Source organism: Morone saxatilis, unplaced genomic scaffold (genome assembly GCF_004916995.1).
Source record: "Morone saxatilis isolate NCDOM2014 unplaced genomic scaffold, NCSU_SB_2.0 Contig23, whole genome shotgun sequence".
NCBI classification, from domain to species: Eukaryota; Metazoa; Chordata; class Actinopteri; family Moronidae; genus Morone; species Morone saxatilis.
In genome coordinates this window covers 13263376-13289173 of record NW_023339796.1, presented here as the reverse complement: position 1 = coordinate 13289173, position 25798 = coordinate 13263376, and the positions used below count along the sequence as shown (strand labels likewise).

The 25798-nt window shown below is 41.5% G+C and overlaps 2 protein-coding genes across 2 annotated transcripts in view; both read right to left on the bottom strand.

Annotated features, from left to right (window-relative positions):
* Positions 1–22821, bottom strand: part of gpc1b (glypican 1b) — a 62422-nt gene extending 39601 nt beyond the window's left edge. The window contains exon 1 of the mRNA XM_035669979.1: positions 22662–22821. Coding sequence (XP_035525872.1) covers positions 22662–22821 — 160 coding nt within the window. The remainder of the gene's footprint in view (positions 1–22661) is intronic.
* Positions 22822–22823: 2 nt separating this feature from the next.
* Positions 22824–24659, bottom strand: LOC118334160 (adiponectin receptor protein 2-like; the record flags this gene model as incomplete). The annotated part of the gene is given in 4 exon segments (XM_035669980.1): positions 22824–23212; positions 23346–23807; positions 24176–24363; positions 24473–24659. Coding segments are annotated over 3 exon segments (770 nt in total), but the record flags the coding sequence as incomplete, so codon positions are not given.
* Positions 24660–25798: the final 1139 nt, after the last annotated feature.

Below are 25798 nucleotides of genomic sequence, written 5' to 3'. Positions count from 1 at the left end.
TTAATAATGAGTCAGATAAGTGTTAAATGTTGGGTGATCTGATTATAGATCAGTGCTTGGAGAAAATATCACTGATACTCCCTGCCTCAGTCATCACATCAAAAGACAGACAAGTCTCTCAGTTCTTTGCTTAGTTCACTCATCTCTCCCCTCCTTCCTCCCCCTCACACTCTCTTCCCCCTTTCCTTCCTTCGCCTCTGGCTGGGAATCTGGCCAGCGAATTTGGGCTTCCAAAGAGCAAATCCACACTTGCCCAGATCCTCAAACACTGGCATATTTTATTTACGACTGGGGTTAGACAATAATCTTCACCTTAGGGGGATTTCTCTCTTATCTGTATTATTTTATGTCATTTGTCAACATATAATATAAATCAAGATAAATTGTATCATCAACTGTAATTTGGTGGCATTATTGGTGCGATGGGAATTCAATTGCCCAACTTACTGGTTATGTAGCGAGGTTGCTTTTATGTACATTTAGGCATTATTTATAAAATAAACCATGTAGTTAAGCTCTCATTAATCAGCAAAGTACTAACAGCAGCACTTTAATCAGTGAAGCAAAAGACAGAGCTGTATATTCCAGTGTGTGTGTGTGTGTGTGTGTGTTACCGTTAACTGACAATCAGGCGCATTATGGCAATGTCTGTGGGCTTCAATGATTGTTCTCAAACGATCACTCATAAGTCTCATAACCAGTGAGTCATATTAAAAGCCTGATCTAAACGAGAGCCTGACATGGGAACTAACGCTGTACAAGGAAAGCCCTGTTTTGGAGATGTTGTGTGTGCAAGGCATGCGTGCCAAGCTGTCTATTTTGAAGTCAGGTCAGGACAGGCTAACACTTCAGGCCTCTCTTAGTCACTGTGACAGAAAAGCACGGCTAACTGACAGCCAGGCTGAGAGACTAAAAGGCAAACAGAAACTATAAAAGTCACGTGGCAATGAGCAGCAAGACAACAGAGTAGAGCATATTTACTAGATAAGCATGCAGGTAGGCAGACAAACAAAGACAAATACACTCAACACATACACAAACCACTGGAAAGCAACAGCACTGTCAAGACAAAGATGAAGATGCTTAGAGAATGTCAGAACTATTAAGTCTGTGGTCTCCGTTTTCCTCTTCGCCTCCCAACCAGCATGTTCTCTCAGCAAACCACAATTACACTACTTGAAACATCACAGAGCACTATTCACCACGGTAGTTCGATTCAGAAACCAGGCCACCAAATCATTGTTCTATGTAGGCCAGCATCTCTGATGTCACACTCTTCTCATGCCTGATGTAAAGCAGCATGGGCCTTGACCATTTACACACAAAGACTGAAGAACCACAAAACCCCAGCTGTGCTTGTAAAAAAGGCTGCTTTGGGAAAGCTGAGTCACCTGACCTTCAGGATGTTAGTGGTGCACCAAAAATGATGGAGTAAAGATTGGTATTTAGGTTAGTTTAGATACAAAGAAAAGCATTGTAATGTAAACATGTTTTTTGACTGCACTTGCACGGGAAAGCAACACTTATTGCAATTATGCAACAAATTACAAATCATTTTGGCAGCCTTCGTAATGTTACCACACATTACATAGTTGCATTACATTGCACAGTACATACAGTACATTATGATCACTTTATCAATGCGTCTACCCATTCCTTGAGTTTCAGCTTGAGGGTACATTGGCTAGCTTTTTATTTGGCGGAGACAGTTAATTCCAAACATGCAACCTAGATGGTGGTGACCTTTTGATCAGGCTTAGGTCTAAAACTTGACATGACAAGATTGGCAGTGGTCTTTCTTGTCCCTCATTTAATTTGTTTATTTTAGGCAAATAGCTGTACAAAACATACATAATTGATGCCTTATTCATGCTTTTAGCGCAAAACGTTTGACTTCCACCTATTGCTTGCTGTATGACTGCAGGGTAGCCTTAATTGTAGGCTGTTGTAATTCAGGGGTTTGTGAATTTTCGAATAGTGCATGCAATAGGCTAGGCTTGCTGACCAGCTCAAAATAAAAGGGGAATCAGTGAAGCATGCATAGAAATGAAAAAATGCTCACTGTGGAAAAAAGCTGTACTATGGCTTTTATACTGGTTAAATTAAATATTTAATTAAATACAAATGCTCCAACTGTGGTATGACCATGCAAAAAAATATTAAATGAAATACAAATCGTATGAAGTAGATCTAAAAATTAATAAAACAGATTATTATAAGTTAAGTTAAGTGTCCAGTAGCTGAACTCCCTAGAAATGCTTTCACATTGGTGTAATAATTTTTAACTGGAATCAACAATAAAGGTCTTTCCTGGAAGAAGGTCCATTTGGAGGAGGTCAGACTGAACAACTTGATCTCTGTCAAACCACGAGATAAAAAGACAACATAAAAACTTTCACACATTCCAATGTTGATAGCCAAAACTCAAAATACTTCTGAATTTGTCATGGGTTAGCACTTTTTAGTGTGACACTGCAAGGCTGAGTGGTCATACAATGACCCCTCAAGCACTGGAACAAGCTTAATGATGTAAAAAATCATTAGTTCTCTCGACACCGACGGGGACAGTGGACAGATTATGTGCAGTTTGAGAATTTATGTTCCACACAGCACAATCCAAGCATTCTTCACAGATAGATCAGTGAGAACCACAGCAAATTACTCCTCACCATAGCTGTAGGAGAGATTACATCCAGAAGAGTTTGGAAACATGTACAACTTTGATGGTAAAAGGTCAGACTAGAATGTAACACAAAAGATATGCGTTACATTCCAGGACTGTACAATTTCTTAAACACAAAAATTTAACTAGTGTAGAGAAAATGAAGATCAGAGGTGTGTACACATTCTAGAAATATTAATGTTATTTTGTTGCAATCTAAAAGTATTCCTCTTAAAGACACACAGCCACTCTGGTGTTAAGATTTTCACAGACAACCCTTTAGGTCTTAAAATCTTGGCATATTGCCCATGTGGGAGCAGCTTTATTGCAGTGCTCTGACAGGTAAATGCATAAGATGTGTAAAGGAATGTTTGTGTCTTTCACTCGCTGTGCCTCTGTCTAATCCCCCTTTCAGTCCGGGCATGAAAGAGGGCTTTTCATAGGTTCTACTTTTAAAAAGAAAACTTAAATGCTTGTCAAATCTGCACTCCTGAACTTGGAAGTGCAGCAGTTATTTGCTTCTCGCCTTCTTCTTGTCCTCTTTTCTGTCTGCCTCCGTCTCTCGTTCCTTCCATCACTCACTCGCTCTGTCATACACTGTGTTAATGTTTTTTCCTCTCTGTGCTCATGTGCCTGTCGACTTCAAGGTTTCAGATGTTTTCCTGACGCTTGTCACAATTTCTTCGTTTTCTGCCTGGCTTTGCTTTAAACACAGAGTTTAAAACTCTGTGTTTCATCCCCACATTTTGTTAGTCTTTTATCAGTTTTACAAACATGAGATTTTCTCACATGCCTTTTTGAGATTCTTCTTTGTCACAACCTCCAACTTTCTCTTGTTTTTACTCTTTATTCTTGTTATCAGTCGTGAAAACTTTCGCACTTGCAGTGTGACATTTGAGAGACTGTGTTTTTTCCAATGCGTCAGTTGCTGTGTTTATTTTCATTTTTTAAATGACCATCACATGGTTTAAGCTCAGTGTTAAAGTTTAAACTGTAGTGGACAATAATTGCTGAACTTGACCTGCTGCCCTTTAAAAAAGCTCCAAATTACTATCAAATTAGCAAACATAGTCAGCCATGTAAAGTTCCACTAGAGCTGACATAGTATTTCAACAAGCAAGGGTCAAATTTAACTTATCTCATCTCATCTTGCCAACACATTCAATTAAATGTCCTTCTCTGTGGTGCTGTCCAAATATTAAAAAATGGTACAGACTTCCCCATTCCCCTGAGCTGCTGAAATGCACCACAGAGTGAGCAGGACAAAGCTTCTCCACTGTCCTCCCTAACTGGAAACAGTCCTTAGAGAGAGCTGGCCTGTGCTGAAAGGCTAGATGTTATCCTCCCAGAGTGAGATGAAGGCAGAGGAGAAGGAGGGAGAAAGAGAGCCGAGAGGGAGGCCAAAGGGAGACAGATAGGGCACTGACTTTTGCTGAAAGGGTAGATGGTTATCCCGTTAACCAAGGAGGAAGAAGGAGAAGCTGAGACTAGAAAAAGAGATTGAGAATTTACAGACACAGATGACAGGAAGACAGAGGGTGAGAGACAGAGACAGCAAGAGACAGAGAGGAGGACTGAAGGGCTCTCTCTGTGGTTATCTATGCTGCTCCTCTGGGTATTATCTGAAGTCCCAATGCCAGTCAAAAGCAGGCACACGATGGCATGGAGTCTTACTGCATTACTGCAAAACCACTATGCAAATAGTACAAGGAGACATAAGCTACTAAACTTGCACAGCTGGCATCATTATTGTAAAGTGAGACCACTATTTATTCTATCAATCCTTAACAGTTAAAAGGAAATCTGTTCATTCTTTGTTGAAACTACACATGCACATTGCAGGACACAGATCAGCATATTTTTCTACTTCATAATTGTGCCCATAATCACAATAATTTGTTTTTATGAGCAAACTGTTCCAAAGCTTTGGTCCATAAAAAGAAAAGACTGCCTCTCCACATATTTCTTTAACTGTTTTTTATTTAAAGGAATAGTTCCAACAGTTTATAGTATTATTGCCAATAGTAGGATGAGAGGATATTATTCTCACGTATGTACAATAAATATAGAGCTAATGCCAGCAGCCAGTATCACAAGGACTATAAAAAGGGGGAAACAGCTAGCCTGTCTCTGTTAAAAGCTAATCCATCTATCAGCTCTAAAGCTCATTATTTAACACGTTATGTTGTCTGCTTATTCCCCACAGAAAAAAAAAAAAGTTGTCATGGCAACATCAGTCACAACAAGCCTCCAGGAAGTTACTGTGTCTGGCCAAGAAATAGTCTGGTAGGCTGATGAGCCATGATTGTGGTTAACCCTAGTTTCCAGTCCTTAATGGTAAACTAATCTAACTGGCTTCTGGTGGTAGCTTCATATCTTACAGCTATGAGAGTGGTATAGGTCTGCTCATCTAACTCTCGGCAAAAGAAATTCTGTTGATGCTGTAGCATGCAGGTACTTAACTATTCAGAGCATTGTAAACTAGTAAAACATTTTTAATGAGTTCTTAAGGAGAAAGTGAGCAAGCACAACGGTGCTAAAATTACTGTAATGTGCTCTCTTTTACTTTTTACTGATGAATTAGTCCAGTTGATTTAATCTTTAATGCAGCTGCAAACTGTATGAGTACCTTTGACATATAACTCCCATCAAAGTACAAATTATTCTCCACCATATTATTCCCAAAGGAATGTAGTTCATTGTACTGTAGCTCCTTTTGCAGGATAGATTGCCACCACCTGCTCTTCCCACTCTTCCTCCTCCTCATCCAGCTGTGCGAAGGTGTTATAAATGCTCTGAGGAGGACCATTGGACTTGAATATATGGACTGAAGCCAGGACTTGCCTGACATCATATAGCCTTTCCCTGCATCACAGCAACCTACAAAGCCCACCATTGTGTGGCCCAGTCCGTGCCCTCCACCCACGCCCGTCACACCATCCAGATCCTGCTGCACTGGTATCAGTCAACAGACAAAGAAGCACTTTTAATTAACTTCAAATCTGTCAGCTTCCACTGAGCCGTGCCAAAGCATACATGTCAGATCATGCCCTATTTGATCTTTATGGGGATTTTTACCCCTAAAATTAAAAAGAGAAAAACTAACACATACTTGCACATATAGACCCCATAAGACAGCAGTCCACTTTCATCTGTTACGTGCACAACTTAGTGCAGTTATACAACAGGTGTGTGTGTTGTGTGTTGGGTGGGATTTTTTTTTTTTGGGGGGGGGGGGGGGGGGGTGTTATGTATGTTTCTCAGGTATTGTGTACGGTAAGGGAAGTATAATGTCTTTTGTGCTTTAAAATGTGACTGAAACATGATGTTGAGAGTAACTTGGTTAAATGTCCGGTCTTGTGCTCCTAATTTTAACCTTAATGTATAAAGTTATTTTTATTACCCCTGTCACTGAAGGTGAAAATGTAATAAAGTGAGCTTGAAAACAACCTTTTCTCCTAATTACCTTTCTCCTTGGCTTTGCTAGTGTTAATCGCAAGCCAAGCTGAGAATCGAGCCACAAGCAGAAAATGAGGGCGAAAGGAGAACTTCACCTTAACTCGGAGAGAGACATTGGCTATCTAACAGCTGGCTGAACACTGTTGTCACGTAAAATATTCTAGGGTATGAAGAGCAGGTTTCTTTTCACCTGCAGGCTTAAAAAAAGAAAAAAGACAGAGAGAGGGGAAAGATATGGGGTGTTTCATTTGCGGCAGAACAGCCTCGCTTCAGAGAGTAAAGACACTGAACATCAAAGCTGTCTTTGGGCTAGATATAGGGGAAGAGAGAAGAGGAGGGTAGAGAGGCAGCACAAGCTTAGAGCCAGTGGTCCTTACCAAGAATCTCTGCAAAGGAAAAAAAAACAGACAAGGACAGGGTGAAAGAGGAAAGGTAAAAAAAGGCGGGAAAGAAAGAGAAGGTCTTTTTACTTAAGAGAAAGGAACATGAACTTCACAGAGTCTTATTAAGGAGGCTGTCTCCAGACAGCACGATAGGTTCCCTTTACAGACTACAATAATAACTACAGGGGTAGCCGCCAGTTAACTGCCAGGGCAGATGTCTGTATCACCAGATACTGCTGCAGTGCACGACCAAGTGCTATAGGCTGGTTTAACTGCAAGGGCAGACCTGCTCATAAAAGCGGATATGTCCTCCGTGTTGTTCCACATACACACATACAGTAATACATACAGACCACTGAAACACCTAGAGGGGCAATAAAAATCCTAAACCGCGACAGATTCTGTTTGCTAAATAAGGCAGAGACAATATAATTCTGACAAGAAGACAGACCCGCCTCCAAAGCATCTCCACAAGGACAAGGGGAGGCACAACGCACAGCCTTGAATTGCATTCATCCATTTTCCCACTTTCCCAACCAAAAAAAAAAGATTAAAATCTTGCTTTCACTTTGAATAGGCTATGTAAAGGGACACTTCTGAGTCTGGTGCTGTGAATGTGTCTCACTGGGCTGCAGGCAGGAGTTCTTGGTGACGCTGGAAGACCATAGTTGTATTTGTGGACGGACACAGACAGAGTGTGCCACACACTAATCTGTGAGTAAACAGTCAATGACCAGAGTAAAGCCACAGTTTCCTTGGCTTTCTTTCTTTTTTTTTATTTAACATTTGTCACCTCAGCTCCTGAGGAGGGGGAATGTTGAAGAGGATACTCTCTGACTAGAACATAATGAAGCACCAGACTTTTAACCTTACACTGGATTTGCAGTTGCTGATGCCTTAATGTCTCAAACTAATTGTGCAAATCCTTTCTAAAGTAAATGTTATTAGAATTTGCGCATAGAAAAAAAACTGTTGATAAATGCTGACTTAATGATCACAGAAACATCATTGAAAGGCAAAAAAAACAAACACGAGCAATTAGTCTAGTTTAGGATTTCGTAAGAGAAGACCCTAAGAGCAAATGGTCCTTTGTTTTATTATTCACTTCATTTAATTTCACTAGCATCAAAATCTTTAAAAAACTGACTACAACAACAATAGAAGACAGAATGACAGTGAAAAATATTAACTGCAACAAATTATTTCTTTAAACTATTATTTCAGTTCAGTCAGCCAACTCACGTTTGAAATGTTTATTAAAGCAATATAACATATTAGATTTTGGCGTCTAGGCTCCGACCTCATCACTCCCCGCACATATGTTTACAGAGACATTGGGGGAGTGAGTGATTTCTTTTATTTTAACCATACATTTGCACAGATAAGACTGCTATATACATTACTGCTGCACATTGATCAAAAACAACTTTTGCTCTGGGGGCAATTAGTGAAACACAACCGAACAAAACACAATTACTGCTTAGGGATGCTGTATCTAAATGCTAAACAAACTGTGAACATTTCACATTGGTAATAATCAGACACATGGGACAACATTATAACTGTCTATAATCATTTGAAACAGCAAGACTCCACTTCCACTCAAAATGATGGACATTAATGGTACACTAAAGGCCCATGACAGTAGGCGGAAATAAAATAATAATCACATAACAATGGAAGTGTGAGCATGCTCTATGGAAAAGAGTATTTATAGCAGTGTAATGGTGCATTAGGCACTGTGTTCCCAAGAGAGAAGGGGGCCTAACTACAATTTGCAAAATGGGTGATGTGGGAGGTTGGAAGTTCGAACAGTTAGAGCTGCCTCTTCTAACAACCTGCTGCATGTCATTTAGCTACAGAAGAGCTGGTAGGCCGCCACATAGAATAACTTTCCATGTCTGCTTGAGGAAAGCAAAACAGAAAGAGTAAGAGCGTAAAGTGCTTTTAGAAAAGGTAACTGTATGAGAAAAGTGAGGGTGGGGGAAATAAGGCAGCTTGACAGTGAATGCAACTCATCAGAAGGGCTGAAGTGCTTTCCTATCACAATGGAGCAATGTCCTTGGAGGGCTTTCTGAGATCCATTTACCATCTATTCAAGTTACGCTGCCCATCCAAGGATACTTTAGGAAACGCGTGACGAATATAACTGGTTACATCAAAGTGTTATTCACGCCAGATAAAGTGCACGCAATTCTGTTTATACTACTCTACACTTGTTTACATGTCTGTGTACATGTACTGTATATGTTCACTCATTTTTATCAACACCTAAATGAACTGCATGTTAATACATTTTGTTCTGGACATGGGCAGTCCCTGTGGACCCTTGTGAACATGGGTAGATGAGAAAATTCACATCACTTGTGGTCAAAATGATGCAAAAAGCAAAGGGCTGGAAGTCCCCCTCCATTCAAAAATATGCGTAAGATAAGTTCTTCTTGTTCCTACAGTAGATTGTTGGAGCTTCACTGTACAGAATGTATGTGCAGAGTTTGGCACTAGAAGGATGTTTTCACATTCATCGGCTGAAAATGGAAAGTTTCTCTGTGCTAACTTAAAATCTGATTTTAAGGGGTGGGCCTACCAGCATGATTTGTGACATCACAAATAATCTGAAAGTCAGTCCTGGTCCAACTTATACAAGCTGTAGTGTGCACATACAGAATGGACTTTACAGTAAAGTAGGAGACATCTTGTGTATAGCAGAAAAACTTTAGAAATGAACTAAATTAAAAAGTAGTAGATGCCTTTTTTTAAGGATTTCAGTGTGGAAATATTACTTTTTTTGCATAAAAACAGACAACTAACCACTCATTAAATTTCACATTGGTAATATGTTGTCTGGAAACCAATTTTATGAGTCTAGTCCTGGAATGATTAAAGCATATGGCATGCTCAGTGAGTAGGCAGAATGGAAAACTAAGGGGCCAACATGCAAGTGTGTGTGTGCCACGGCATACTGTCCCAATCCAGAGGTCATCTCAACCTTCAGCTCTACTCCCCCCCTGTTTGCAGTGGATAAACACAGACAATGGCGAGTGATTTAAGTTCCCATCACCTCAATGTCACAGCCCTCGGTATCCTGCAGGTACACATCTCTGCCTCACAGAGTGACTCAGAGGAGCTAAACAGGGCTCCAGTGCCAGTCACATGTATTCCTCTCCTCCTCATCCACTCTGCACACACTACCATTAATAAGAACTTGAACTCATTGGACCACCAAAGCATGAAAGATAATAATCAAGTCAGTTATAAGAAATTGAGGAAAGGGATGTGTTTGGAGAAGCAATTTGTGATTGATTTCAATTTAATGAGCATGGCTCACTGGTACATACTCGAATAAACACAGAGATATACACATACACACATTTATGTATTTGGTTGAATGACCTAAGTCAAAGCGGTCAGAGGAGACAGCAGAATCAGCTCTCAGTCCAAGGCATAAACAACAGTTACTGACGTCACCCAAAATCAACAGGGCCAGGGCCTGAGAAAGACAGCCAGCCAATTTATATAACAATGTGAAAAAAGACGGGCTTAGCGATGAGCGCGACAGCTGTGCTTAATCAAGGGAACTAAGCCAAGAGAGATGTGAAGGGACACAGAAGGACTGAAAGAAGGTGAAGAAAGCTGGCGAGAGCAAGAGAGAGCTTGAGGGAAAAGAGGAAGATGGGATATAAGACTGGAGAAAAGGAACAAAGTATCAACTCTAAACTCGTATCTCAAACACTGAGAGCCAGGAAAGGGATGGAAGATTTAAGAAGAGAAGAGTTGTTATAGTGACAAAACACCCCAAAATGGAACCTCAAAGCTTTGATGCTTCTCTTTTTGCATCACCACCACACTGCAAAGAGGGGTACATTTCACCAGAACCAAAACAGGGAAAGTAGGTTGTTGTTGTTACCCTTTACCAATCTACTATACTTTAAAAAACAAGTACACAGCATACGGTACTTTACTTTCCTTACCTCTTACCCATCAATTCTATAAATGCTACAGGATGAGAACCCTATGGGTGTGTTTAAAAGTTTTTCAAAGATCAGTACTTTGATATTATTTAAAGAGCCCCCACACCAGACTAAAGTAACTTTCCTTGGTTCAGTCCTTCCTGTCCTCTAGGCCCTGGCCATTCATCAGCAGACATCACATGACAGACCCAAGCCATTCATCCCGAGCCTCACAGTCTCCTCTGCCCAACAGGATTTGTGATTCAATTTGACTGAGTGATGCCCTGGGCGGCCCAGGCCCCAGGGCTGGAACTGAGGCTGCTAGGGTTTGTGGGAAAGTAGGGTTCAGGGAGCAGGGACACACAGGAGACAAATAGTGTGACAGGAGCGCCACTGACCCTGCATCACAGATTGAGGAAGCGATTTAGTCACACACTGTAGATGTGCGTAACAGGTTCACTAGAGGACACCAGCATAGCAGACATAAACACAGACATATAGATGCATGAGATGAAAATTGATTTTGAAAACGCCACAGTGTGACATGTATACTGTACACTGAATAAATGAAGAGCTAGCTAAAGACTTAATGTGTTGTTCAGTGGAAGGAATAATAAGAGTATAAGTAATGATACTGAGGTGAAATAAAAACAAAGAAAGATGCATGAACTTATAATGACAGGATGAAACAGAGAGTGGGTGAAAGTTAGTATTGCTTTCTAAGCCTGACGCATCATCTCTGTCTCCACTTTATCTCAGCAGGAGAGCAGTGAGAGTATGAAAGATTTAAAGAGAGGCTTTTAGTTTAAACCAGAGCCCACTCAGACACAAAATAGCGAAAAGACGTACTAGGACTATCTCTGACAAAAATTAGTCTTACAATCAATCACCAATAAAATCACATGATAAAAACCTGTAACATGCAAACACACAGACAGTTGCACATGCTAGCGAGCACCTAGCATCCCTCAGGCCCAAAAACAATCCTTCTAATATGACGCTGTTTATTCAGGGACTCCAGTTTAAATGCAGTCCTGCAACATGCTGCACTTACTGTACCACCCTGTACATGTGCAGTTCAGACACATTTCAAAGGTAAGGGGTAAAGACATGCACTGCCACATGAAAATATATGAATACCATGCTGCAGATATGCTGTCACTCTGTTTCTGCAGACAACATTTGGCCAGTAAGTTGCGGAGTCAGTTGAGGTGGAGAACGTTCACCATAAAAGCTTTCATCTATCCTCACCGGCTACTGTCAAACTGACCTTGAATGAGGCACTTAGCGCCCAACTATTTAAATGAATTTAATTATAATTATAGCTTTCACTGATGGCTGCTGGCATAGCGCTCAGCAGCTCCAAGTATATTTGTCCACTATGTACAATATGCACAACATGTAATCCTGCACAAGCCAACTGGTTGTTGCAGTAAATAACATGTTCTAAGTCACATTGTCTGGTGGAATAACCGCTGAATAAACAAATAAAACACTGTGTAAGACACGTTGCACGCTTATCAAAATATGCAAGCAGAAACAGAGTTGTGCATTACAGTGACACAGCAAGACACTCAAACAGTTGAACAACACTTTTACATAGGATGTATTTAAATACACATACACACTCAAAACACAAATACTAAACAGAAACACATTATACGCATTAGAAACACACAAGAAAGCCAGCCATGCGCTAAGCTTGGGTTGACAGAGTTCATTTGGAAGATGTAAAATATTTATGAGAGAAGACTCTGCAGGGGAGGAAGAAGAGATGAAAATAGTGAGGGAGCAATGCAGGGATAGCAAATAACAAGACGAGTGAAACGATGACGAGTGAGCCCAACTGAAATGCCCTCTGTTTCGGATGAGCGGAAGAAATGCAAGCTAAATAAGTCATTGTCATTTCAAGTTCATTAGCTCGCTGCTTGCCATCGCCTCCTGGGAGGAAGGAGAGAAGGGAGGGGGGTGTATAAAGGTATATTTGTACAGTAGCTGGAATATAAGCTCATACTGAAGATTGTTTTATTTTTGGAGTTTTAAGCTTGTACTTGTAATTCTCAGCGACTACACCTTTTTATGGAAAATCCTTCATGTAGCCTTTCCAGTTCCATAAACACGGCCATGTGAAATTAACATGGAGCAAACACAGTCAGTTTTGTACAAACAAAAGCTTATATGTTGAAACAGAACAATTTCCCTCCTATTATTTGACTCTTATTTTGCACTATTCATCCAGCTCAGGGAGACAGATGTACAGAATGAGTACCAGGGGTCAGGTGTATGTGAAGGATATAATGCTGTAGGATGTTTAGAGGTGATATCTATATATGCTTTCTCTGAAAAAGGGGTACACATTAAAAAACAGACTAGAATTAGTGAAAAGGGAGCTGCTAAAATGAGTAGAGACAAATAGAAAGAGGGAAACAGAGAGAGAGAGTAAGGAAAAAGGGGGAAAAAATAAGGATTTAGGCAATAAAAAGCTAATCCTGTACCAGCAAACAGGATGACAATTGACAGTAATTACATATTGGCCCCTGTAATTATGAGCTTTTTTTATGCGCCCCTCTTCTCATAAGGCCTTAGTAATCCCCCAGTCATTCTGTTCCTCCATCCTCAATCATTCTACCTCTAGATCTAAATAGCCGAGCATGGTCAAGCCAAATAAGCAAACCACCATGAACTACACGGGGCTTTCCTTAGCCACAAATAACGCTTGAGAAATGATGTCACATAAAACCAGATCTGACTATCTAATTACAGAAAAATGTGCTTAGAAAGCACAAAATCCAACAGGAGACGAGCGTTGGAGTGGACTCAGAGAGAAAGGAAGAAAGCTGCTTCGCCACAAACAGGGAGAGGAAGATATAAAGAGGCTGCAGTGCACAGCTAGAACAACTCATTCGGGGTATTCTGGTTTCTAGAAGAACTAATGTTATGGGGAAACAAGGGTCTCTGTAGTTTAAGCCAATTATACAGTGGAGATCCCAAAAATGTAACGGACGGAGAGGGAGACATGCAGTAGGATCACAGAGCACTGAAGCCTGGAAAAAGTGTGCCTGCTATGCCTCCAGGAAGCCAATAAAACAACACACAGATTTCACTGTAATTACATTCAAACTATAAGAGCAAAGGAAGTCGGGGGGGGGGGATAGATTCCCACAAGACAGAGGAGTCCTGAGGGGCCATCATGTGAAGCCCCATAAAGAGCGAAGATTTTCTTAGCTTTTTGAATTGTATTATGAAAACATGACTTTCACGCTATAAAATGTGCAGTACAATTAGATCACAAAAATTTCATAAAGGAGTCATAAAAATCACAGACAAGTACCAGAAACAAACTAGCAATGTTTTTAGGAGAGCATCTGTGAGCATGCAGTAAATTTCACATGAAAAATAAATGAATTCACAACTTCCTCTGCAGAAGCAGATAGTGGAAGTGATAGAGATAAAGCCTCAAAGGCAGAAACGACTTAGGGAGAGAGAAAGAGAGGACAAAATAATTACGATAATGGAAACTAGTGTGAAGCAGTTTATCTTGATGAGAGAAAACCTTCAGGAAATTATGAACACCAAGAAACAATAACGCAAAAATAACACTATTGTGTGGAGCCACTTGCCTAGAGCAGCTAAAAACAAAATCCCCCAAAATGACCAATTTAAAAAGCCAGAAAGGGAACTGTCAGAGAGAGGGAGATCCGATAGAGATGCAGAGACAGTGGCAACTGTTCTGCGTCCCTAGTATGGAAACGTGCTTCTAGCTTAGAAGAGATTGTGGAGAATGATGTTTACACCTCAGGGGAGAGGAGGGGAAAACTCTAGACAAAGAATATACTCACATGTCTTGTAACACCTGGGATACCGATCGCACACACAAATGCAGAAATATACAGTAACAAGAGACTCGATAACTTGCAGTCCGCTACCACTGCACTGTTTTATTCTGCGGATGTGCGCTGCAGTGTTTTTTTAATAACAACCTATGTGTGGAAGAAAGGGCCACTGTTGAACAGAGCAGAACAGAAGTGATTGCTTATCAAAGGGAAGTGTGTAGTTGAGGGGATACGTGTACTGTTGTGCCTGTGTGTCCTATCTTTATTAAATCTGTATTGTGTGTGCCAGGCGTTGGAGCAGAGAGGTGCTGGACACATTTCAGGCATTCAACAGTTAGACGACACCTTACTGATTTTATAATCTATTCCTATCTTTTTATATACAGGCCCAATCTCTCATCTCCTCAATTCCTATTTCCTCTTTTTTATATGTGAGAGATAGGAGCCTGAAGGCTGTCTCCATCAGAGAATATCCATTTATTTTGGCAATTATATTGGGTACTGAGAATTGGATCAGAACTCGGGAGAAGCGCTCGAAAGTGTGGCTGGGCGTCGCTGCACAAAAGTAATTTCAAACAACGGAGGACATGACAAAGTGTTTCCTAGTCATAATGGTCCATAATCAGCTGACCTTAGCGTGTTAAGTGAAAACAAAGTAAAGAAGTGTAAAATATATGAAATATGAAATATTTGTTGATTCTGTGGAGTAAGTGTACTACTACTGCTTTCTGATTATAAATCAAATATCTTGGGTTCTTGTGATGGGTATTTTTTCATGGACACTGGACTTTATATGTTTTTGACATATTAACCAATCATTTTCTCTATTAATCGTAAGATCTTTAAAATTTCAGAAAATAGTCAAAAATGCCCATTACAATTTTCTAATCTCCTTGGTGACGTCTTCAAATGTCTTGCTTTGTCTGACCAGCAGTCTAGAACGTAATCAGTGTCTGGTCACACTTGATGAAGAAAAGTTACTGTGCAAAAAGACTTTAGTTTGTTTGACCTGTTGGGGGGGCGGCAGTTTTGTTCCTAATTTATGTCAAAGAACACAACCTACCATTGCAAGAACATTTACATTGTACAATGCCTGAAAATCAATTTTAAAAAAAGATTTTTGAAAACAAAGAGAGGCTGGAACGAGGGGTATTTTTGCTTGAAAAATGACTGAAACTATTAACTCATTATCAAAATAACTAAGTCGGTTGACTAATCGCTCAATCTACTGAAAATATAGTGGACAGAGTCATCGATAATAAAATGAATCATGAGTTGAACTACACAAAACTATTAACATTCACCTTGTGCAAATATAAGTAGATAGCTTTGAATATGTTTTTCTTTATTTTACCTTCAATAAAATGTTTTGATGTATTACAAAATACCACATTATTTATGAGAATGGCAGCCTTAAAATCTGCTAAACATTACCCAAATTTTCCAAAGGGTTAAACAAAGAACCTGCAATAATCGGAATCAGAATCAATAAAATCTAAAGAATATCCACCCCCACATATGTGTATTTGCCCGTCCCTGTGGGCCTGTTGCCATAGTGCCATAGCTAGAGGATTTCCCCTGTGGGATGTGTCTTGACCAAAGTCTCCCAACAAATATTCCGGTCCACAGCTGCAGTGTATGAGTGCGCTTGTGTAGGGCGTCACCCTGTAAAATTAATACTGCGTGCCCTCACTTAATATGGTAGTGGGCGTCCTGGTTTGGGTCTGTACCATCTGTCAAGCAGCGAGAGGGCAAGAGGAGAAGAAGCTGGAGCAGAAGCTGGAGCAGAAGCGAACCACGCTGAGAGCTAAAGCCAGTTCCTTGTCACTTCAAATACCCACCTAGTCTACAAAAAGCACTGCTGGAGGGGACATGAACCACAGCAGCTTGGAGTGGTACACATACACATTTACATAACTGACGAAAGGGCAAAACAAAAAAGCCAGCATTCACGCGCACACACACACACACACTGGCAGCAAATGGAAAGGAAGCAGTTTAATACCAGTCTCACAAAGGCTTTAGAGGTTATCACACATCTGTGGCACACACACAAATGGATACTCTCTCATTTGCTTATGGACACACATCTGGGCCCAACCTCCCGCACACACACACACAACGAAAGACAGTGAAGGGGCTTGCTGTGACAAGGGAATAATTCTCCTTTTGACACAGCCAATTTCTCTGAAGACAAAAGAGGAGTCACACACCAACACGCTGCATCCCTCAGAGGAACAACACACATGCCCCCACACTACACACACACACACACACGCCTGTTGTAATGTTGTAATGACACTGCAACCCCCTGTGGTGACAAAAAAAGACTGGCCTATGCTGTCATCTGTGTGTGTGTGTGTGCTTGCCAAGGGAAGGCTGTATGTGTGAACTCCTACTCTCACATTAGACAAGTGACAGAGAACAAAAGACACAAGGAGCACAAGAGGAGAGAAAAGAGAGGGGTGGCACCAGCTGAAGTGCAGGCTGGTCAGTGAAGAGGCAGCTGATACTTGTCAAGGTAGTGTGTTATATACAAAAAATCAATCACCAGTCTCTCTTGGACCTCAATTTCCCATACCTTTTTACACTGTGGCAAATGGTTGTAATTTTCCAAAATCAGTCATGGGAAATAGAAAGTAAAATGGTGACATGTACGTCCATCTGTCCAAAAATGAGTCAATGTATTTTACTATTGTGCTTTTTAAAGAAAATAAGAAAAAAACAATTGTACATTTTTTATCAGACTTTAAATCATTTTCTGCCAAAAAATGAGTCATTTTAAGATAACTACTTCACGGTGTTACTCGAAAAACAGGTACACTGTGTGCATGCTGTGAAAAGGTTCCCACACTATGCAGAGTTCAGAGCAACTAAACATGTTTGGACAGACTGTTCTCCAGATTTCCGTGTTTAACAGGCCTGAAACGATTGCATAAGGAAATGCAGCGCAGAGCAAGCTTTTTTGAAAAGGAGCTATTTTAATTTAACCCTTTTGACTCCATCATTTCTCTTCTTCTCCTCTTTTCTTGTGTTGTTTTTTCCTACATTTAGCCTGTCACAGGGCGGAGCAGGGAATAGCAAAACCAAGCAGACCAGGGCAGCCCAAGTCTCAGTCAGCAGTCCATGGGCCCCCTCTCTCTCTCTCTCTCTCTCTCTCTCTGGTGAACATCAAACACACTGTGGTCTGTTTCATGCTCCCTGCAGCCCATTATGGCTTAATGCTTCAAGAGGCTTCTTACTGACTTCAGCATTTTAACAACTCCAGCATATTCAGTTGGTAGGCAAACACACATACACAGAAACACACGCGCTCGCAAACACACACAGATATACACAAACAGGCGCAGACAGGAGCCCAGATGCAGGGATTCACACACTTTAAACTGCAGCAGAGTTATGAGCCTGCACACTGTGATACAGAAACAACTGTTGCTTTTGCTTTAATCTGTCTAGAACGGAAGACCAACAGATGCACGGGGCTTTAGGCTGACATTAACCTTCAAATAAGCCTCGGCCCTCTTATCTCCGAGACAGTTAATGAGTTCCATTCACAAGGCAGCAATATGTAATTCAGTGCGATCAATTAGTTAACCACTATATGGAGAATAAGAACAGCATATCAATGGGGATATTAATGGGATGGCGATAAGGCTACTGTCCAGAATGGCCACAATGACAAACACTGCAATCTCATCTCAACACACAGTATTTATTGTTTATGGTACTATTTAGGTTTGGTCCGTCCCAATTATCCATGCAGCTATGAATGAAAATGTAAAATATAGGAGGGTGCATTGGTCTGTTTTTTTTTCTTATTAGATGTGGTTGTGTTTTTTTTAACTTATTTTTCTCTGCACTGTGAGGGGAAGTATCTCTTTAAACTAAACTAATGAAGCGACAGAAACGACAGCATTTGTTTCTTTCTTTTTGCTCCCTTTTAACCTTGTGTTGGTATGTGGTGTACTGTACAATGTTATGGCATTCAATTCAGAATTGGAAGTGGTACGAAAACATTATGGTGTCTAACTTAGTAAGATTGCAGTCGCAACTATTACATTAAAAGGGGGTCCTGGCGCGTAGGGATTTTAAGATGCTGACCATGTAATTGCAATGTCTCAGGTCCGGGGACTTTTTTTTACATGTCCTCCACCCTCTCTCTCCCCTTGACCAGGGCAGACGGCTGCTCACCTAGAACTGGGGTCTGCTTGAGGTTTTCCTTGCTGCTGTCGCCAAGTGCTTGCTCATGGTGGGAATTATATAAGGAGTACAGTCTAGAGCTGCTCTATTAAAATAGAAATATATTCCTGTCCATCTCCACTGTATCTTATTTAATAATGGCATGAAATGCCCCCAAAAGTACTTGTTGTTGGTTTTGCAGCCACTGCTGATCAGCTCTGTTTTATACTGGCAGTGGACTCAATTTAACCTCTGGCTTGAAAATAGTACAGGGGGCAGCAAACACAATAGCAGCCATTACCTTATCATTACCCTTAGTCAAAGAGGTGAGGGACTTGCCTAGAGAGATTTTCTTTTTAGCTACAACTCCACAACTATGACGTATTTCAAGACTTATATACAAAATCACATCACAAGAGTCAAGCTGCTGAGTTCAAAACATTCCCATAGTTTTTGCTGTGGGCTACCATGCTGATCAGCCCATATTTCCAGCCACAAGTCAGTCTTTAGTCAACAACAGTTCCTAGCAGGCCTGGTGAGCAGGAATCCCACTGTATCATTAGCCAAACACTGGTTAGAGATGACACTTCAGAGCCCTGAGCGACTCACAGTCAGCCTGTAGCAACCAGCAATCAAGAACAACACAAATACAGCACGGAAAAGCCGATGCCATACCAAAATGTTGCTAGCCTTCCTGCAGATGTCTGATGCAGCTTGTCTCTTTGTATAGGCTTATATGACATTCAGCATCTAACACTCATAGGCTGCCAGCTGCTTTCAAAGAGTGTCTGGCGCCTCTCTCTTTAAGAGCCGATGAGAGAGAGAAACAGAGAGATGAAGAATGTTATCCCCTGAAAGACAAAAAGATAAGTCATCAGGACTGTAATGATGGGGTGGGATAGGGAGGGGGCAGTGGAGGGAGGAGACGGATGAGCCTCATAAAAATCAATCATCCATTTTTGGTAAACACCTACGAAAAAGCTGTTACCAAAACTGATTACACTCGACGGAGTTAAACTAGCATCATCATTTAGGAGCATCAATCAGTTTACTTGATTACATGCGAAGCGTTTCTTTTTCATTTCTGCTCAACTGATAATGTTACCACGGTCCAGTAAACACCGCTTCAACGCAATGATAACAAACAACTCACCCCTAACTCAAAAGCTTTCTTCTAGCGTGGCTTTTTCTCCAGGGCAAATTACTTAAGAACAGGGTACTATCCAAGTTGTTATATGAGGCGTATCGATGTGAAAGCAATATCTAGGAATCTTCTTTCACCGCTGACTGAGCATAATCAAACAGTGACTGTGATATGGGATGGGGGTGTTCAGCTTGTTGGAAATCTCTTACTTTTCTACCTCACACATTGAGAAAAGTATGTAATTTAAATGTAAAGAACAGAGGTATAAAAGTAAAAAAGTAAATTGGGATTTAATGTAAAATGAAATCACATTAGCTCAGATGCACACTTACTTTCTTACTTTCACTTGTAGACCTTGTTGAGACTTTATTTGCATAATAAGTATATTCGCTAAGGAATTTTATCTCAGGCATTGTGCAGAAGCGTTGAAGAGGATTTAAAAGTGCTGGGACTGGACATCATTTTTCAAGCCGGGATGGAGCCGTCTCTCGTCGTCCTCCCTGACTGAACCGGGGGTGATGTACTCAGCATGTGACCTTGAGTCAGGTCCAGCCAATACATTAGGTTGATCAAGCCCTGGTGTCACAGAAGAAAATATCCTTCTGCAAATGTCAGGGATCATCCACAACATTCAGGTGGCTCATAATTTGGAGGCATAAATTAAAGCTTTCACATTTTACTAAGGTGTTTAATATGCCAGGCTGGAGCGGATGAGCGGTTATTTATGCTTGAGAGCCAAGAGAGATGGGGACACAGGGAGAAATATTGTCAAAGCCAAATCTCTCCTTTCCTCTGTCTCTCTTTTTCCCTCTCAGTTCTCTATCTCTATCTCTTTCCAGCCCAGCTCAGTGTCTGTCCCGCTCCCTTACTTTCTCTCTTACCGAGAATGCATTGACCCCAGACTTAAGTAAGCTCCACATCATTGATTGAAACAAGAGGAATAGGTGGTGTCATGACAAGACAGATTTGCTCCTTAACGCATTATGGATTGCAGACATTTGGAAGAAAAGGGGATTTCTAAGGGACCAGGGCTGGCGTTAATTCTATCAAATGATTTATTCAGTATGGTCAATCAATTAAATTAGAAGTGTCCAGTTACTACTTCGCCCTCACTACCTTATGATGTATGGCGTGATGACATGAGCTAACAGTTTCATTACATTACTGCCCCACCCTCAAATCTTATAATCTCTCCTATCCTATCAGTGCAATCACTAGGAAGGATCTACTGTATATCTTTGCCTCACATATCATGTTCCTTGTAGACGAGCTGTTAATGTTCCATTTGTGCATCTTAGTGGCAGGTCTAGATAGTGAGAAACCTGAGTGAAATCACCTAAAACCTGTAGGTTGAAAAACAAACAAAAAAAAGCACATTTACTCTTTCTGTCAAGACACAATGCTCTTTCTGCAGCCTTGCCGTGCTATACGGGAGCTCATATGCTATCAGAAAATAGAGCAGTTTTACTTTAGGATCAACCTGAGTGTGTGACCTTTATGTGAATACTGCAGAAAGTCGCCCCTGTATGTCTTCAGTGCTATTCAGTCTTTACTAATGGACAAACATTGCTGCCTTCACAGGGGAGAAGAGTTTATCTACTGTCACAGTAGTGCAACACTCTGTGGAAAATGAATTGGACAACAAGGTGACTGACGCAGAGTCTGGGGCTTTTTCAGACAAGGATGTTATCAGATTGTAGCAGTGTTACAGAAAGAGTCATTGTAACAAAATGCGGATGTCCACACTTATTTCTTGTAGCTAAAAAGCTTTAAATGACTTCAAATATTAGTGTCGTACTTTCGACTCTTCCCTTTTATTAAGTAGTTCTTCACATTCAGTTCTGGGACAATTAAATAAAAAAGTAGGTGAAAATTTTGTTATATGTCCTTTGAAAATAGGAAAGTGGTTGTGTAAGCATGCACGGTCACAGTCTCTTGTCTTGTCAATGCACACAATATACTGTAACTGTAGAACCTAAAATTGCAGTAAACTCTTTGTGTGTGTGTGTGTGTGAAAGCATTGCACCGAATTCCAGGGAAGGCACACGTGTAATCATCTGAATTGCACAGGGGCTTGTGACTGTCTGACATCAGACCATGGATGACACAGTGAGCAACATCATATTTGTGTGGTTACAGCACATGGTTAAGTGACTTGGCTGGCAGTTTATGAGGAAGAATTCCCCGCACAAAGACCCAATAGCTTAAAGAAAAAGAAAGACTGGGGACTGTTTTCAATAGTAGCAGCTTAGTTCAGAAAGATAGGGAAACTGAGAAATGAGAAAAGAAAGAAAGATGCTGATCCTGCATCTGTGTTTCCAAAATTCTCAAGTGTGAGAGAATTTGAAGGGACTTTCTCATATTTTTGATCAGAGATCAAACAGCCAGATAGTCTGTGACATGTCTGTACTGTCCTAATATCTTTTCAAAGCAGTGTTTCATCTTGAAAGATAGCCCTGAGGTAGAGCTCCTCTGCTTTACCATGTGACATGAAATGAGTGTGACTACAGGTTTAAAAGGTATAAAGATAGAAACTGGGTTTGCTCACTCTCACACCAAAACAAACTGCACAAATACTTCATGTTAAGCTTGTGGTTCACACTGTGAAATGAAATCAAGTTACAGTTAAGTTACAGTGCCCTGCAGTGATTTGTGCAAACTGTGAACCAGCTGCACACAAACCAACAATCTGAATCAGAATTCAGGATCATTTCCACAGGTCAGACACCACACACACCAACACATACTGTAGATACAATAAATAGTGCTGCTGCAGGTGCGACTCTGGCCCGAAAATAGACCAACATTCCTAGGGGGACTTGCAGAGGGATTATGGTTCTCGGTGGTAAAGAGTTTATAGCAACTGTCTGGTGTTCCACATTGTGTTATTGTTGTATTATAATTTAAATAATTAATTTGTATTTGGTCAGATGATCCTGAAAGTGTGTTTGGGTTACAGGTAAAGAGGTAAAGATCAGATTTGATCCAGAGGAACAGTGCGCGCATGACCGCAGCAGACTTTTGGTCAGGCTGTATTTCAAAGGAGCTTACCTGATATTTCAGACTGGGGGACACCATCCAGAGAGAATCCTTTCCCGCTATAAAACTGCCTGATATCCGAACAACTCCGGGCTTTGCTTGTCCCTTTGTCCCCATAGGCTGGTGCCGTTAGAGAGCACACTGCCAGAGCCGCTATGATGAAGGAATCCATCCCAGCCGACTGCTGTATGTGTGGACTTTAAGTCAAGTGCAAATCCGACTGTGCTGAGTCCTAAACAGGAGACTCCCAGTAAGTGGCCGCGTGTCAGACAGAGCTACTGAGTGCTGCTGTGCGTAAAATATCCTCCACCTTCCTTTATCTCCTCCTGCCTTTTTAGTGCGTTTTCTGAGTGTGTGGCTGCTCTCAGCGCACTGCTGCACGGCACAGGAGCGACTCTTCACAGCGCAGAGGTTCCCACTCCTAACGCGGGGCCGATGTGGACAGGACAGGAGCTTTATTATTTCTCTCCAAAATAACTGTGCCCTTCTCACGCTGTGCCAAAAATGAGCGCAGATCTCTTGTCTCATATATATCCACTGACTGTTGGAGGGGTTTGGTTCACCTAGAGAGGGAGAAGCAAGAGATGAAAGAATTAGGTTACGCGTTTACAGCTAAAATAAATAGAAGTCGTGTCAGAAAATAGCAGTGCGCTGCGCTGACGCTGAGCAACCAGGCTCTGTCGCCCGCATGCCTACCGGCTATGACGGCCCCGAGGGGGATCTGAGGAGAGAGGTGCGCACAGGCAGCTACCGCAGCTCGTTTTCAGCTCAGGGTTTTCTGAACGATGCTGTGCCAGCGCTGCCACTCTGTGGAATGAGGAGGAGGAGGCGGGGAGGGGGGGGGAGACTGGGAGAGACGGACGGAGAGAGAGAGAGAGTAAATTAAATGTGTGCGAGTGACATACAAAGAGAAAAATGTGAAGAAGAAAGTGCTCCTGTGAACTAGGAGGATAAAGCCGCTTACCCAGATGTCACATTTGCCGGGGAAGAACCTCTCGGGGATGCGAGCGGCGTACAGACAGGCGCCGGTGATGTAGAGCGTCGCCATGAGCAGCAGCCAGCCCATCTGACCCATGGTGGTGGCTTTGATCAGACCCTCGCTGATGACAAAGTGAAGGGTGGGAACCACGCCGCTCAGACCCAGACCCACAAACACTCCTACACACAGAGAGAGAGAGTTGGGGGGGGGGCAGATTGAGAATACTGAAACCTGAAAATAATGCGTTATTTTTGCAAGCGAGCTATTGATGACATTATTAAAAGTTGCCCATTTACCCAGTCCATACAGCATGATGTTTATTTTGTTTAGAGAAAGTTTTAGAGCGTGGATGTCTTGTGATTGACAAGTCAAACTCTTAAAACGGTCAAACCAGGCAGTGCTGATCGAATGTGAATCAGTATTCTGTATATCTTTAACCAGTAATCAGAAACATACTTTATTGTTTATCTGTAATCCAAAAAACAGAAACTACTGATTAGAGGAGCTTTAAAGAACAAAATAAAGGTGCGTCACTATCTCACTCTACCTGCTCTCACTCCTCTGTACTGCGGCGTGGCGAAGAAGTCACACTGGGAGACGGTGATGGCGGACAATCCCAGTATGCACACCACTATCAGGTAGATGAAGCGGGGCTGAGGGGAGCAGTAGAAGGAGTAGTACAACCAGGGGACGAACGAGCCCATGATCAGGAAGGCGATCCCGCTGTAGTCCAACCTGGGAAACACAGAGTGGATGATTATTTCAGGATTATTTCTTTTCTTTCGCTTTAAAAAAGGACATTTCTCTCACTAAATCGGTGAGTTTACAGCACATCGCGTCTTACTTGGAGAAGACTCTGGAGACGCCCTCAGAGTGGCAGTAGACTGTGTGGAAGAGCCATGAGAAGGAGAGGCAGAGGATGGCTCCAAGGAAAAACATTCCGATCACCACCTTCTCCTGGACCGGAGCCACGAACGACATGTTGGGCCTGAACATGTACATCAGTCCCAGAAAGAGGAAAAACAAACAGCCTGCGGAGAGAGAGAGAGTGGACGGAGATACGAGGGGACAGAGTGAGAATTAAATGTTAATCAAGCCCGCCCACACACGCTGCTGCCCCCCCACCCACAGAGTTAATCCAGAATAAATATGCCCCCACGTATTCGGCTGTAGCTGTAGCATCACCTCGGTTTAACGTCGTTTCAAACGGCGAGAACTCACCAAGACGAGATAAATAGCATCAACAGTGTCAATCAATAGTTCTCACTGCTACTGCAACCTCTCAGGCGCAGTACCGCCGTTTAACCACAAGGTGGGAGCAGAAACTCACACAGCCGAGACACTTAACTGGCTGTTCATCAGTTACAGAAGGACATAATGATACTTTAAACACAAATCCAAACTAATTCTAAGGTGCTCAACCAAAAGTAATTCCCTAAAGTTTGATGGATTTGAGGACTACTTTTGTGTTCTTACACGAACATGCAGCTCGGCTCTTGACGTGGAACTGCTTATAAAAGCTAATGAGCCTGGTTGTGCTGGTTGCCAGTGTCACAGTTTTACATCAGATGTTTGAGTTTACAGAAATAGAAACAAAAAATAAAGTCCTGCTAACTTCTTTCATTATTTGTTAAGTGTCAGTTTCTCTTCCTAGATATTCCCAGTCCTCTAATATGATCTGTTGTTTACGTTTATAAACCAGCTTTCAACATTTTTCTGGAGTGAGGTTAGAGACGTTGTTAAACTTCAGGTTTGTTTGAGTGGGTTAAGGTTAGGAGTGCACTGTTGTTTGGTTTATAAGAGCGTCAGTGACAGGGTTCCCACGCTTTTACATACATCATTTTCCATGCTAAAAAGATCGCTGCAAGTTTGTTTCACTTTGTGTCGCGTGTGAACCGCTCTTGACTGACACAGCAGAACAAATTAAAAAGGTGTTTTTTTGTTCTGCTTTGCGTCTGGTAAACGTGCTTTCAAGTGTCACACCACACAGGTTATCCTACCAACGTTTGAGTTTCAAACATAATACACACCCAGGGTTAGGTAAACTGAGTGAGGGGCTAAAATACAATCACATTTATAATTAACAGATTATTTCCAGGATTTTTGGTCATTTAAATCAACTTCCAGGTGTTTCCATGACTGGAAAACTACTCTCTAAATTTCCAGGTTT